Here is a 12,804-nt window from a genome sequence, read left to right as displayed (position 1 = left end):
GCAGGGTCAGACAATAGGCGGACCAACAGGATATAGTGCAGCAACAAAGACTAGCAAAGGAAAGATTTGGAGTGTCATGGAGGTTGACAGAGGACTGGGTTTTGGTCACAACATCTGCAAAGTTGTCGTCAAGGTGTGTGCAAGCTAGAGTTCGGTCGCAATTGAAGAGTGGATGAACACGTTCGATCGAGGAGCCTAGCCGCGAGTTGAGGCCGAAGTCAAATGCAAAGAGGGTCGACGCAATGGGCACGTAAAAGAATTTAGCCACCAGGCAACCTGCAGACAGCCGCCAAGAAAGCGCTTAACAACAGTCGCGTGATAGTCACCAAGGCTACAATCGAGGCCAACAAGACGGGTTGGCAAGGGGCGGTTGAACGACTGCAGAGGAGAAAGACATAGTAGGAACGCAGAGCAATGTAGCAATAGGTGGTTGCATTTGTGGGTAGAAAATACACACAGCAAGAGATATGACTGAGTGAGGTCATTTGCAGAGATCCATGCACAATTGTGGGTTGACGTAGGAGGATAGTAGAGAATCGGTTTGAGATGCAGCCACCAGGCACAAGTCGTAGCAACATCAGGGTACAACCAGTAGAAGGGATTGGGTTAAGAGACTGCTGGGAGATGTAGGGATATTGGAAAAGTTGTGTTAGTAGCTGCAGATCCAAAAAGTAGGTTAGAGGCATGGTCATGACACGCAAAAATTTGATTGCAATTGAGGATTGTGCCGCGAGCAGGATGCAACACTAGGCATGATTAGGTAACTGCAGGGTGCAGTTAGCAGCAAGGAATCGTTGGGTAGGGGATCTGACGTGACATGTTGTAAGTGTCAACAAGGTTCAGGTCAATAGAGCATGGTACCAAGGGCAGTACCAAGTTTTCCTACAGGATTAGTGAAGGTCAACCCTTATAGGGAGAGAGGGAGACTGTACCAGTTAGAGGAGTAGAAGCAAAGTTCATGGGTGTCTCAAAGGACCGAGACAAGCCCATAACAGTGCTAGAAGAACTTAGCACAGGATCGATGTTAGTGACAAAGATTGGGCAGGCGGCCTCTTCCATATCTGTTAGGACTAGTTGGTATGAGCTAACATTAATGGATGCTCAGGAGAAGGATGCTAGGAGCATGGTTGGAAGGAAAAAGTCTTCAGATCAGATTTTGCATAGGAAGTAGGGAAGTCTTCTAGTTCAAAGGGTGCAGCTACAGCAATGGAGAATGTGGAAGTGTTGAAGACAAATCCAGGTGGACGATTCTTCCTGAAGTACCTACCTCACTAAGAGGGAGTGTTGATAATGTAGCGAGCAAGGTCTTCTGGCTTGCGCCTGAGCGAGTGAAGACCTCTAATTGTCCTCATGAGTTAGACTTCAGTGATAGTGAGTTCATTTCCAGTTTACAGGAATAATCATCAAGATTTCATGTGTAGTGTTGAAGGTCCAATTAAGTAGAAGTCTTCATTAGTTTGACTATAGTATTGGTTGGCAGTTAACAGTTCAGTGAGAGCAAGTTAGTCTTCAATTTTGATTGAAGGAAGAGCGAGTTAGATCTTCAGTGTAGATTGGAGAGAGCACGAGTTAATAACTCCATTGATGATTGGAAGGAGAGAGAGTAACACTCTTAGTTAACTCGCTATCAGATCTCAAGTTCTAAATTTGCACTAGCCTAATTTAACATGGATTGTATCTATAAAGGAAGGACAAAGGCACAAGTAAATTCAAAAAAATTTGTGCACAAAGGTTTGTGACAAGACAGAGCTCACGAGATTGTGAGTGAGACCATCTTTGATTATGGAGAGCGCAGAGAGCATGTGTCGTAAGGAATAGGAGATCACAAGTGCGCAAGTATTTAGGAGATTGTGCACAAAGCTTGTGTCCTAAGGATTAGGAAGTCACAAGTGTGCAAGAGAATAGGAGCTGGGATTAGGCAAGAAGAAGGGCAAGTCAAGGCTTCAGCAGGGGAATAGTTGGGTGCAGGAACCAAGATCAAGCAGTGATCAAGGCAAGCCAAGATCAATTCTATCAACTGAGATTTGTGAGAAGAAGCAAAACACTTTCTCAGAGACAGATTGCTTTGCAATAGATCCAATTTTTCTAGAACAATCAATAAAATACCAAAGCAAAGAGTAGGTTTTCCCAATTGGGTTTCCTCAGAAAAATAAGTGTCAATTTGCGTGATGTATTTTTATATCTATGGTGTTTTTATTCCACTATTTATGAATTGTTAAGAAACTTTGTATCTTGGTGAAAGTAAACTAGTTTTCAGTTATCAGTTATTCATCTAAGTAGTTGCAGAGTTTCATGGAATTTAACACACCCTCAAAGAGATTGTGCACAGTGGTTCCACCTGTTGCACTCAAATTGTTAAAGTTACAAGGAAGCAGAAGTACCACTTTTTTCAACAAGGATCAAATCACATAACAGCAGTTCGTGTGTCATACTCACCCCATTCTGCAAGTTATATATTGTAAATTATCTTAGTAAAACCATGAGTCTATGTAACAACATAGGTAAGCCTATAATTTGATGACGAATTCCATCCTAGGAGGTTTTTTAACCTCATTGATTCCTTGTGTTTTTCAACACAGCTAATCAGAAGAGTTTTTTCCCTCTAGCTTAAACCCCCAAAGCTAGGGTGAAATTTATTGTCGAATTATTAGGTGATTCCTAGTGTTTTAGTCAAGTCTGATGTAAAAGTGGTTTGGGAATAATTTAAGCTAATTGGCTAAATTATTTTATTACAAATCACTTGGTTTACTAGATCATATTGAGTCGCAGATGGATTATGTGTCTTGAGGGTCTAAGACGAATATGTATTCCCTCTTTGAGTCTTGTAAAAGAAAAATCATATGTATTAGAGGGTTGGAAAAATAATTAATCCCCTCATGTGTAAATTAATTAATTTTTCTGGCAAAAATTAAATTAAATCCTATGCCAGAAAATTAATTAATTGGAGTCAAAAATAAATTGTTTAGGAAAATAAATTCTCCAAATGGAAGAATTTGCGGGTCTTGAAGGAATCAAATTTTAAAGGTCCTCCACCAAGGGATATTTTTTTTTTCAAAAAAATTGGGACCCTTAGACCTTGGTGGTTAAGTCAAAGTCAAATTTTTTAGGAAATTAACTCTAAATAATTAATTTTGAGCTAATCAAAATGGAATTAAATGACAAATTCAAAAATTCCTCAAAAATAACAAATCAAAAGCCAAGATTAAAATATCTTGAAGTGTTTATCAACGACCAAGATTAATTGGACAAGGAATAAAGAAACTAGCCGTTATTTTTCCATTTGGAGGATTTATCTACAAATTAGAGAGTCAGTTGAGTCTCTAGTCATCTTGATCTCTCACTAGAATTGCGGCTAAAGCATTTTGTAAACTATTGTCCCGCTAGGAACTTTTTTCTTTCTACTATAATAAAAGACTTTGGGGTGCAACTCGAGGTGTTCTTGTCGCTGATCTGTGGTATGTATTGACTACGAGCTTCGTATGTGGTGCTTTATATTATTATTTTGAGATAATACATAGTGTGTGCAGGTACTCAATCCTTGGTCTCCAAATTCACAGACTATGGGCAAGGGTTACTTTGATTGGATCTCTAGTTTGGTGGATTTAATCTTCGCTTGGGCTATAGTGAATCATTAATTTTTCTGAAGTATTTTAGCCATTCTTTCAAGTAAAAAATATTAAGGAAATATTATTTTCTCAAAATCCATTTAAAAAACCATGTATATTTTGTAAATAAGATTGTAAATTTAAATTGTAATTTATTTTTTCTAACTTGGGTTGGGGTTTTAGATTTATTTTGTATATATTTGGGGTTTGGGTGTTTCTATTTTTATTTTTGCAAGTTAGATCAAGGAGTTAAGTGGAAGAAGAGCTAGATCTAGGCCCTTGAGGGTAAGATCTAGTCTCTTGGAATTTTTTGCAGGTTTCCCACAACAGAATTTTTAGAAAATCAAAGAGTTGAAGCATAAAAAAATTTCAGAGCAAGGGTTTTCAATTTTTTTTACTTTCCCGGACCAGATCTACTTCCTTCAAGCCCAACGTCTCTCTCTCTTGGCTTGCATCAACCTTCCTTGCCCTATGCATCACCTTTTCAGCGCTCCTAGGCTAGCCGTTAGCCCTTCCTAGGCCTTCGTTGGCCTCCCCTCCTTCTGGCCCTCCTCTTCTCCTCCTTCCTCTAATCGCAGCCTTCTAAGGGATTGCGACTCCCTTGTGAAGCCATTAGGCCCTAAGCCTTAAGCCTTGGGGTTTGACCCCTAGCCCCCTATTTCCCAAACGTTGGCCTCTTTGGGCAAAGTGTTGGCCATTTCCAGCCTCCATGGGGCCCGATCTATCATCCTAGCCCACCTATCCCCGCAAATTTGCTTCCCTTGTTCTGGTTCTCCAAATTTTGGCCTCTTTTGCCCCAAAATTGACCTGAAACCCTAATCTAAAGATTTAAGGCTAAATAGTTGGCAATTTTGCAGGATTAAGGTCTCAAAATTCATATCTAACAAGTGGCAAGGTAATCCCAAAGTTTCAACGATTTTCAACAGTGGGATCTTCAAGGCCTTGAGCCTAGGGTTTGACCTCCAAATCCTCATTTTGCTTCAGTTTCATTACAACAGTTAAATCATTGATTTCTAGGCCCTAAAATCATATTCTAATTGGTCATAATTAATTTAAATTGCAAAATCTAAGTTTTTACAAGTTTTGGCCACTTGGGCATCTCTAATTTGGCCTAGATCTAACATTTTAGCTTATTGGAATTTATTGCATAACTGTGAAATTCAAGTCTGAAATATTTTTGAAGCATATACTTAATCAAGATTTAAAATTTTGAATTTTCAGTTCCCAGCAAAAACTTACTATTTTTAGACATTTGTGGCAGTCTATTCAATATTTTTAGCTTGTTGATATATAACTAATTTTCTGCTATAATCAGTCTATCAAGTCTGAATTTTTTGAATCATGTTCTCTAAAAACTCAAAAAAAAACAACAACAACAACAACAATTTTGGCGAAAAGTTCCTATATTTTGAAGTATTGGACAGTTATTTTTGGTTGGGTTAATTTGTTGATCTGTGGTTAATTCACTGCTGTAATAATCATATCAGATCTGAAAATTGCTAAGGCAAACTCACCTAGAGCCCTAAATTTGAAATTCTCAAGTTCTAGTGCATTTTGTTATTTTTGGGCATATTGGATATCTAGTTTGGGAAGTTTTTATCTCGCTGATCTGTTTTTACTTACTGCTGTAATCTTAAAATCAAATCTGAAATATTGTTGAATACTCCATCGTAAAGTGTGCTAAAGAAGCTAATTTACATTGTTGGTTAAATTGGAAATTTTATGCTTCAATGTGTTAAGTAATTTTCATTATTTGGAGTGGTTTATGCACTACTGTTATACATTGGTAAGTCTGAATTTTCTAAAGTAAAATTGATAATATAAACGGTCATAAATTTGTGTTCAGCATCTTGTTAGCATTTGGCACCTTGAGTTATTTGATATCTTGTGAAATTTGCACTTGTATCCATAAGCAATTTATCTTGTTTAAGATTTGCATTTCAATATTGTTAAGTACCATTAAAAGGTCTCTAATCAAAGTATTTAAACAACTCAAGAAAATCTTAACTCAAGATAAATCTCACTCACAATCCCTTGCATAAGCATCCTAAGTCTAGACTTGCATTAATAATTTACCTCTTAGCATAAGCTAGATTGATAGAGACATAGGTCAACCCTTCTTCTCTAGCTTGAGGGGCCTCGGCAACTCTTCGGTGGTTAACACGGTGACCTTGCAATCGTTAGAGCCACAGTGTCTGCAGCGCCGGAGGCATCAGGTGATAGAAGCCTAACAGAAGGTATCGTTAATCAGGGCCTAACATGCTTCCTGTTAGCCTCCTTCCCACAACCCACCTTGGAGCCCAGCTTCAAAATAGTTAAAGGAAGATTACACTTAAAGTCTTAAACTAGGTATTTAACTAAAATTTACCAAGATCACTGCATCTCACATAGGTTCTAGGATTTGCATATCATGTAGGTTAGTCAATCATTCAAGTTGTGGGTGTCCATCCGGCCATTTGGTTTCAATTCATAAGAAGCAAGAATTTGTGACTCCATTAAGACAATGGTCTCATGATAGAAAATCTAATTTAATCATAATCTTGCTTAAATTCAACCAAGTGGCTAGGCCACTCATCTGTATCTCCCAAGTAAGTTGATTTCTCAACTTACTTTCTTTCACCTCATCCTGTAGGGAGTACCCCACATAGCCTGTTGTTGGGAGTGAGCTAAAATAGAGTGGGCAAGGATCAGAGTGACAACTCCCGTCCTAAGCATTGTCAAGGTGCCTGTACAATCCGGGCGACAACACCACCCAAACCTGGAAGTCCAGAACTCACTGTAATAAAACCAAAAAACAAGCAAGGCAGACTTCAAAACACTCCTCCCGAAAAATCCAAGGAACAGGCCTCCACCCCATCTATCAAGGGAATTCAGAGATTAACCCATCTCCACCCTCCAGCCAATCAAGGAATCTAGAGACTACTAATCCTCATCTAAGAGGTGTCCTTGGTTAGTTTTTGTAGCATCAGATGTGTTCTAGCCACGAGATTTGGTGGAGAGACTAGAATACATGTATTCTCCAATACCCAGAAATCGTTTCTGGAAATTCCACCTAGAGACGACTTAATTAGATTTATTAGTCAGTTTTTAATATTTCCTAAGTCTAAACTTAGGAAATATGATTAATTAATCATAATTAATTAAGTCATGGTGAGAATGTTCTAGAAAAGTACATGGATTGATTTCTAGTTAATTCTAGCCATAGATTAAGATTTAATCATGGGCGTTGAAGTCTTAATGGAGGATTATAAGAAGAAGTCGACGAGGCTTGGAGAAGACACACCAAATCAATTGAGCATTCGATTTTGCTGGGAAATCGAGATCCAAAGTAGCAGCATTCAGTTGCCAAAGGTGATTCAGTGAGATCGAAGCAGTGAGAGAGGGGTAGAGAGTGAGGTCGAAGGAATCTTTTCCAGCTCCGACGAGTACATTGCAGAGAGGCAGTGATTGCCACAGAGAGGCAGCGCAAAGCCCTCTTGGGGAGATTTCAATTTTGCTGCGGAGAAGGAGAAATTCTAAGCCAGAAGTTGGGCAAAGGGTCCGAAGGCAAAGAGTATCAGTTTCCCAGACATTTGTTGACGAGACAGTGAGAGGAGACACAGTTGCGAGCTTGTCGAACGCAGTAACTCCCTAGGCTGACACAGTGACTGAACAGAGGGAGCAAGGAGCAGCTCAATTCGAGCCAAGGTCAGTGTTGGATCGCCTGTGGAGTGAGAAATTTTTCTCACTAGTTATTATTGCCAGTTATTTCTCTGTTTGGATTGCTAGTTTAAGCATCCATAGATTGTACTCAATTTTCACTACTGCATAATATCAAAACCCTCCGCTGCTGCACCGGTTTTCCCGAGTTAGGTTTTTCCAAGGACTTAGTCCAAAAATAATGGTGTATTTTGTGTGTGCGCATCTATTTCTTCCAGCGTTTTTATTTATGCCGCAGTATTTTATTTGTGAAGGTTGCAGTGTATTTAATTTGATATTTGTCATAGCACACAGCAAGTAAATTGTTTAATTGAATTAACAATTAGAAGAATTAACATCAGTTGCTGCAATAGGATTCGAGGTTTGCCGAATTTTCACATGGTATCAGAGCGCAGATTGTAAGTCAGAGAGCTCAGTAGCAGAAGGGAAGAGGAATTTCGTATCTTTGCGTAAGCAGCAGTTTGAAACCCTCAGACACAACGCAGTTTCTTGGCCAAGAGGATCAATTTCTTGAGGAAAAATTGATTTCTCTGAGAGAGCGACAGAGAAATCAGATTTCTCTAGTTCGAGGATTACCAGAGGCAGAGGGAGCAGCCAGTATTTTCCTTGCAGAGCAAATCTCTAGCTGGACGCAATATTTTGCAGCAATTGCTAGTGCAAAATAGCATCAAGAGGAAGAAAGAGCACACACTGAGGGAAATTTTCCTCAAGGGACTTCTAGCTTCAGAAGTTAAATTTTCTCTTGCAGATCAGTAGTCGTTGTGAGCAAATTTACTCACTCTAGCAAGGAGTGCGTAGAGCCTAGCAGCAGTTGAGCAGAAGAGAAGAGGAGGATTTCGACTTATTTTGTTGAGATGGCCACTGCCGAACTACGAGATCAAGATAGGTTGGACAGTGCTTCCAACTATGTCATCTGGAAGGCAAGGATGTCCTTCCTTCTGGATGAATATGGCTTGAAGCCATGATGTGATACAATGTGATCTCGAACAATGTGAGGATGCAGATCGGCTAAAGGAATACTGAAAGGAGATGGCGAGGGCAAAAAGGTTGATTCTTGACGGTGTTCAAGATCACATTGTATCACACATATTGAGCGAGTGAATGGCCAAGGAGATGTGGGATACACTTTCCACGCTATACCAAGGCACTTCCGAGCAGTGGAAGATGTACCTGGAGGAAAAGTTGAGATGCACCAAGATGCAAAAGGGGGAACGAATAGACCCCTACATCACCAGGATTCAAGAGATCCGGGATCAGCGGTCAGTTGTTGGAGCAGCACCACAAGCCACAGAGCTAACACGATTGGCACTCAATAGTGTCTCCAAGGAGTGGCAGGTATTCGTCCAAAGCATTTTGGGCAGAGAAACCTCTGAACTGCACTTCATTCCCATCTAGCAGACCCCTCCTTCCCCTTGCATTCCTCCTTTGCCTTTCCTATATAGAATTTCGCCACCTGCCTCCAAACGGTGAATCCTGTTCGCGGTTCTTCTAGCGGAGGGATAAGGTGATAAGTGTTAGTTTTAGGTCGAACATGTATCCGCCACTTGGGTCAAAGGTGGACAGCAAGTTTCTTTTATATCTTATTTCTATTATTTGTTAAACTCTTCATGACTTTATATTATGCTCCTCTTTATCGCATAGTATATATAGTAGGTTATTTTTCTTGTTAGTTTAGTTTGTATTTTATAATTTCTTCTTTTAGATTATTTTAATATATATTATAATTACTTTGTATATTTTGGGTATTGTATCTCCTTTGTTATTTTATATAATATGTATTATATTCAATGAATTTTTAATATATATATATATATATATATATATATATATATATATATCCCTTTTATTTCTATAATACATTGTCTTTCCTTTTATTTTGTATAGTTACATATATGAAGGTGGTGGTACATATATCAAGTACCTCACTCAATATACTAAGTTAAGTATTCACTTAGAATTTTCGATAATTCTTTTGTTTATTTTTTACCAGGCAATTTCATAATAAGTTAATATGCATGCATATATAGCTATCATATGCATGCTTCATACGCATGCATATATAGCTATCATATGCATGCTTCATACACATGCTAATATCTCTATGTTCCTTTTAGTTCGAAATGGACCATTACACATTGTACTTGTATAATTGCTTGATGACCTAATTGAATGAAATAAATCTAAATAAAAATCACAAGTAATTATCTTGATTAGAAATTCTAGATTGCACTTGAATTTCAACACAAATAATACCAACATATGAGTAAAGCTGTTAACTTACGACGAATCCATGACATCTGTAGTTGTATGCTAGATTACAAAGTAAGCAAGCAGATATTTTGTGTGCGCAAATCAGATAACATTCTGAAACCTAAAATTCAGAAACACTATCATACCTAGTGTAAAAAGTACTCACCTCTGGGACATGAGCAACATATTGTCGAGGATTGACTTGTCGAATTCCAAGCTGACAATTCTGTCAAAAGAAAACAAGTTAACACGTCTACCCTGGCCGCTGAAAGAGTGAGTAAATGTTGAGCATAACCTTTGAGACAAATGACCAGCTTAAAACAACACTGGCATATCAAGATAGCTGACAACCACCATAGACTTCGACAACCACTGTCAACAAATATTTTATGGACTAAGGGAATCTAATAACAGAGATCCCAGATCATAGAAGAAAGTTCTGAAAAGACTGTAACTGAACACGAATATACAGTTCCATGTTCAGTCCCTAGTAAACTATTTAGTATTCATCAATAGCGTCAACATGGTATGTTGGATTCAGCAATTGCAGTCATTGCAAGCTATCTTACTACGGCGGTGTATTTCTATGTTGGGATTTTATTTCATTAATACTCCACATGCCTTTCGTTGAATTTACTAGCGACCACTTCAGACTCATTTAAACCCAGGTTTGATATGCACACAGGGCAATGCAAGTTTCAATAATTTATTTAACTGTCAATAAACACTGCCAAGTGACAACTGCTCTATATATGGAATTCAATGGGCAGAAACATCTCACAACAATATAGACGTCACCCCTCAGCTAAAAGGGCATGAAAGGGTATCTATTCCACCAAAGTGGCCCAGGATTTGCACTTCGGTCCCGGCCATTTTTCACAAGCACTAGGGCAACGATGAAAACAAACATGTCAGTGGTGAGTCTTCAACACTAGTGGGGACAATAATAACGCCGACTCAAATTTTAATATTTAACACATGAGCCATTTGCATAATTAGACATATGCATCCTTCAGTTTTGCAACCATTCATATTGCATTAACACAATGCATCATTACACAGAGATGAACAGCCCTGTTTCAGTTGAGGCAAAAGTTATCCACCCTCAGAAATCCAGCTGGGAAATTTGAACTGACAAGTTGGGTGGGTTGGAACCATGTGACCTGGAACCTTTAAGTGACAGAGTCGGCAGGAATCTTGAACTGACAGCTTGCATAAGTTGGAACCATGTAACCCGGAACCTTGAGTGAAAGTTGGACAGGTTGGAACCATTTAGTTACATCGTTCCAACCTGTAGATGGACAAGCACATTGAAGTGACAACTACCTCATGTAACCCAGATACTTGAATGACAGGCTGGACAGGTTGAAATCATTCAATTGCATGGTTCCAACCTACCCAACCTGTAAATTACAGTCTGGAACAATGTAAATTGAAGTGACATGTTCATTGTTCATCGTTAGGTAGGAACCTTGTAAAGTGACAGGTTGGAACAATTTAAATTGAAGTGATAAGTTGGGCGGGTTAGAATAATGCGAATAATATTACATGATTCGAATTTGCAAAGAAGCGACAGTTTGGACAGATTGGAATTATGTAACCTGGTACCTTGAAAAGAGAAGAATTTATATTCTTCCAACCTGCCCAACCCATCACTTCCTTGTTGGGTAGGTTGGGATAATGTAAATTATATGCTTCCAGTTTGCTCAACACGACCATATAATCACATGTTCAGCAGATTGGAACCGTGTAATTTACATGGTTCCAACCTAGCCAACCCGCCACTTTAAGTTTCCTTTCCTGACAGGATTTCTGAGACGTGGATAATTTTCACCCTCGGGGAGTGATTAGCCAAGCCTTGACCACCATAAGAGTGCAACCTCCCTAACCATCTGACTACTAAAAATAAATGTCCTGCAACTCACAGCAAATTGTTTTACTATGACATGAATTGATCATAAACAACATTTATATCTGTAGCAGAGACAAGGCGCCATCGGCCATACGGCCTTTGCTGGGCAATCCCAGACGAATCACATTGCGTTGTGCTACAGCATTAGCATTCCCATCCCCACTTCGATCCGTCAATGCCTTGATCAATTCTGCTTCTATATGCATACCACCATGACACATTTATTGTTAAGGAATGAATAAGCCCTAGATTTACTTTCTCACGGCCCTCAAATTTAAACTCGCGAAGCCAACAATTGGATTTCACAGCAAATTTTATATTGAAGTTTGTGGGAATCCAAGACCAGAATGTTTGAAGAAAAGTTACAACTGCTGTTTATGTTAATGTAATGCGATGCAATGCAATGTAAGTACCTTTGCTAAGCGTCGGGCTGTCGTGAAGAGTTGTAAAGCAGTGGCATTGCACGGAAAATTTTATGGAATAGCGTTTAACTCTGTTCTTAAATGGATGCAGTGCTTCCAAATTGACATTGGTTTTGTATGAAGACAGTTGGGCAACTCCTAAAGCCATCTCTCGAAAAAAAAACAAGGGATCACTCACTCGCTCACTCTCTGTATTCAGATATGGACATGAGTGAGCAGCGAGTGTCTCAGCTTTGCAGAAGTTTACAAAGTATTCACACTACTCACAGTCCATGTGTAACTTGAATTTTTTTTTCTCTGGCATATGCCTTTGAGCTCGGTAAAATATGGCATTCTTCCTTTCAAAGAACTCTGTTGATCTCTAAATCGGAGATCGACCCTGAATGTATTAAAAAAATTGCCATGAGTAGCAATTTCGTGCTCATGATGATCCCTGTTTATTTTAAAATCAGAGGTTAATCCGAAAGATGTTATATAATGGGCACGAGTATCATTAACTGACACTACCAACTGTAGATTATTGATGTTCGGGGCCCGTGGAAGACCTTGGTTTGGCCTTTTGCTGAAGCCTTCAAATTCTGGTTTATAAAATGTCTCCTGGACCACATCTTCCATAGTTTGTGTTGTGCATGCGGTTCGCAGCCTATTACACCATTTTGTTTAAAAAAATCAAATGTGTGATTTATTTATTACGAAGGTACGTCCTGCAGTCTGCATCAGTCGGTAGTGTCCTTTTTTAATGTGTCTTGATGTAATCAAGCACGTTGTGAAGGAAATTTAATTGTCTGCAATCAAGCACTACCTTTGGAAAGAATCTTACCTAAACCAGTAGATATAATTTTTATATATTTATCGAATTTATCGTATGTGATATTTTATTTCACAACGTGATTCATTATTATATTAAATAATTGAT

The 12,804-nt window shown here is 38.8% G+C and overlaps 1 protein-coding gene across 1 annotated transcript in view; it reads right to left on the bottom strand.

Annotated features, from left to right (window-relative positions):
- Positions 1–12,517, bottom strand: part of LOC149233552 (ATP phosphoribosyltransferase 1, chloroplastic-like) — a 302,489-nt gene extending 289,972 nt beyond the window's left edge. The window contains exons 1-3 of the mRNA XM_089376758.1: positions 11,880–12,517; positions 11,533–11,662; positions 9,721–9,784 (exon numbers count right to left, since the gene is read on the bottom strand). Coding sequence (XP_089232884.1) covers positions 9,721–9,784; positions 11,533–11,662; positions 11,880–12,036 — 351 coding nt within the window. The 5' untranslated portion in view covers positions 12,037–12,517. The remainder of the gene's footprint in view (positions 1–9,720; positions 9,785–11,532; positions 11,663–11,879) is intronic.
- Positions 12,518–12,804: the final 287 nt, after the last annotated feature.

Source organism: Pinus tabuliformis, chromosome J, assembly GCF_031772625.1.
Source record: "Pinus tabuliformis cultivar Carrire ecotype Pingquan chromosome J, CPIR1, whole genome shotgun sequence".
Classification (NCBI taxonomy): Eukaryota; Viridiplantae; Streptophyta; class Pinopsida; order Pinales; family Pinaceae; genus Pinus; species Pinus tabuliformis.
This window is presented reverse-complemented; position numbering and strand designations above follow the sequence as displayed.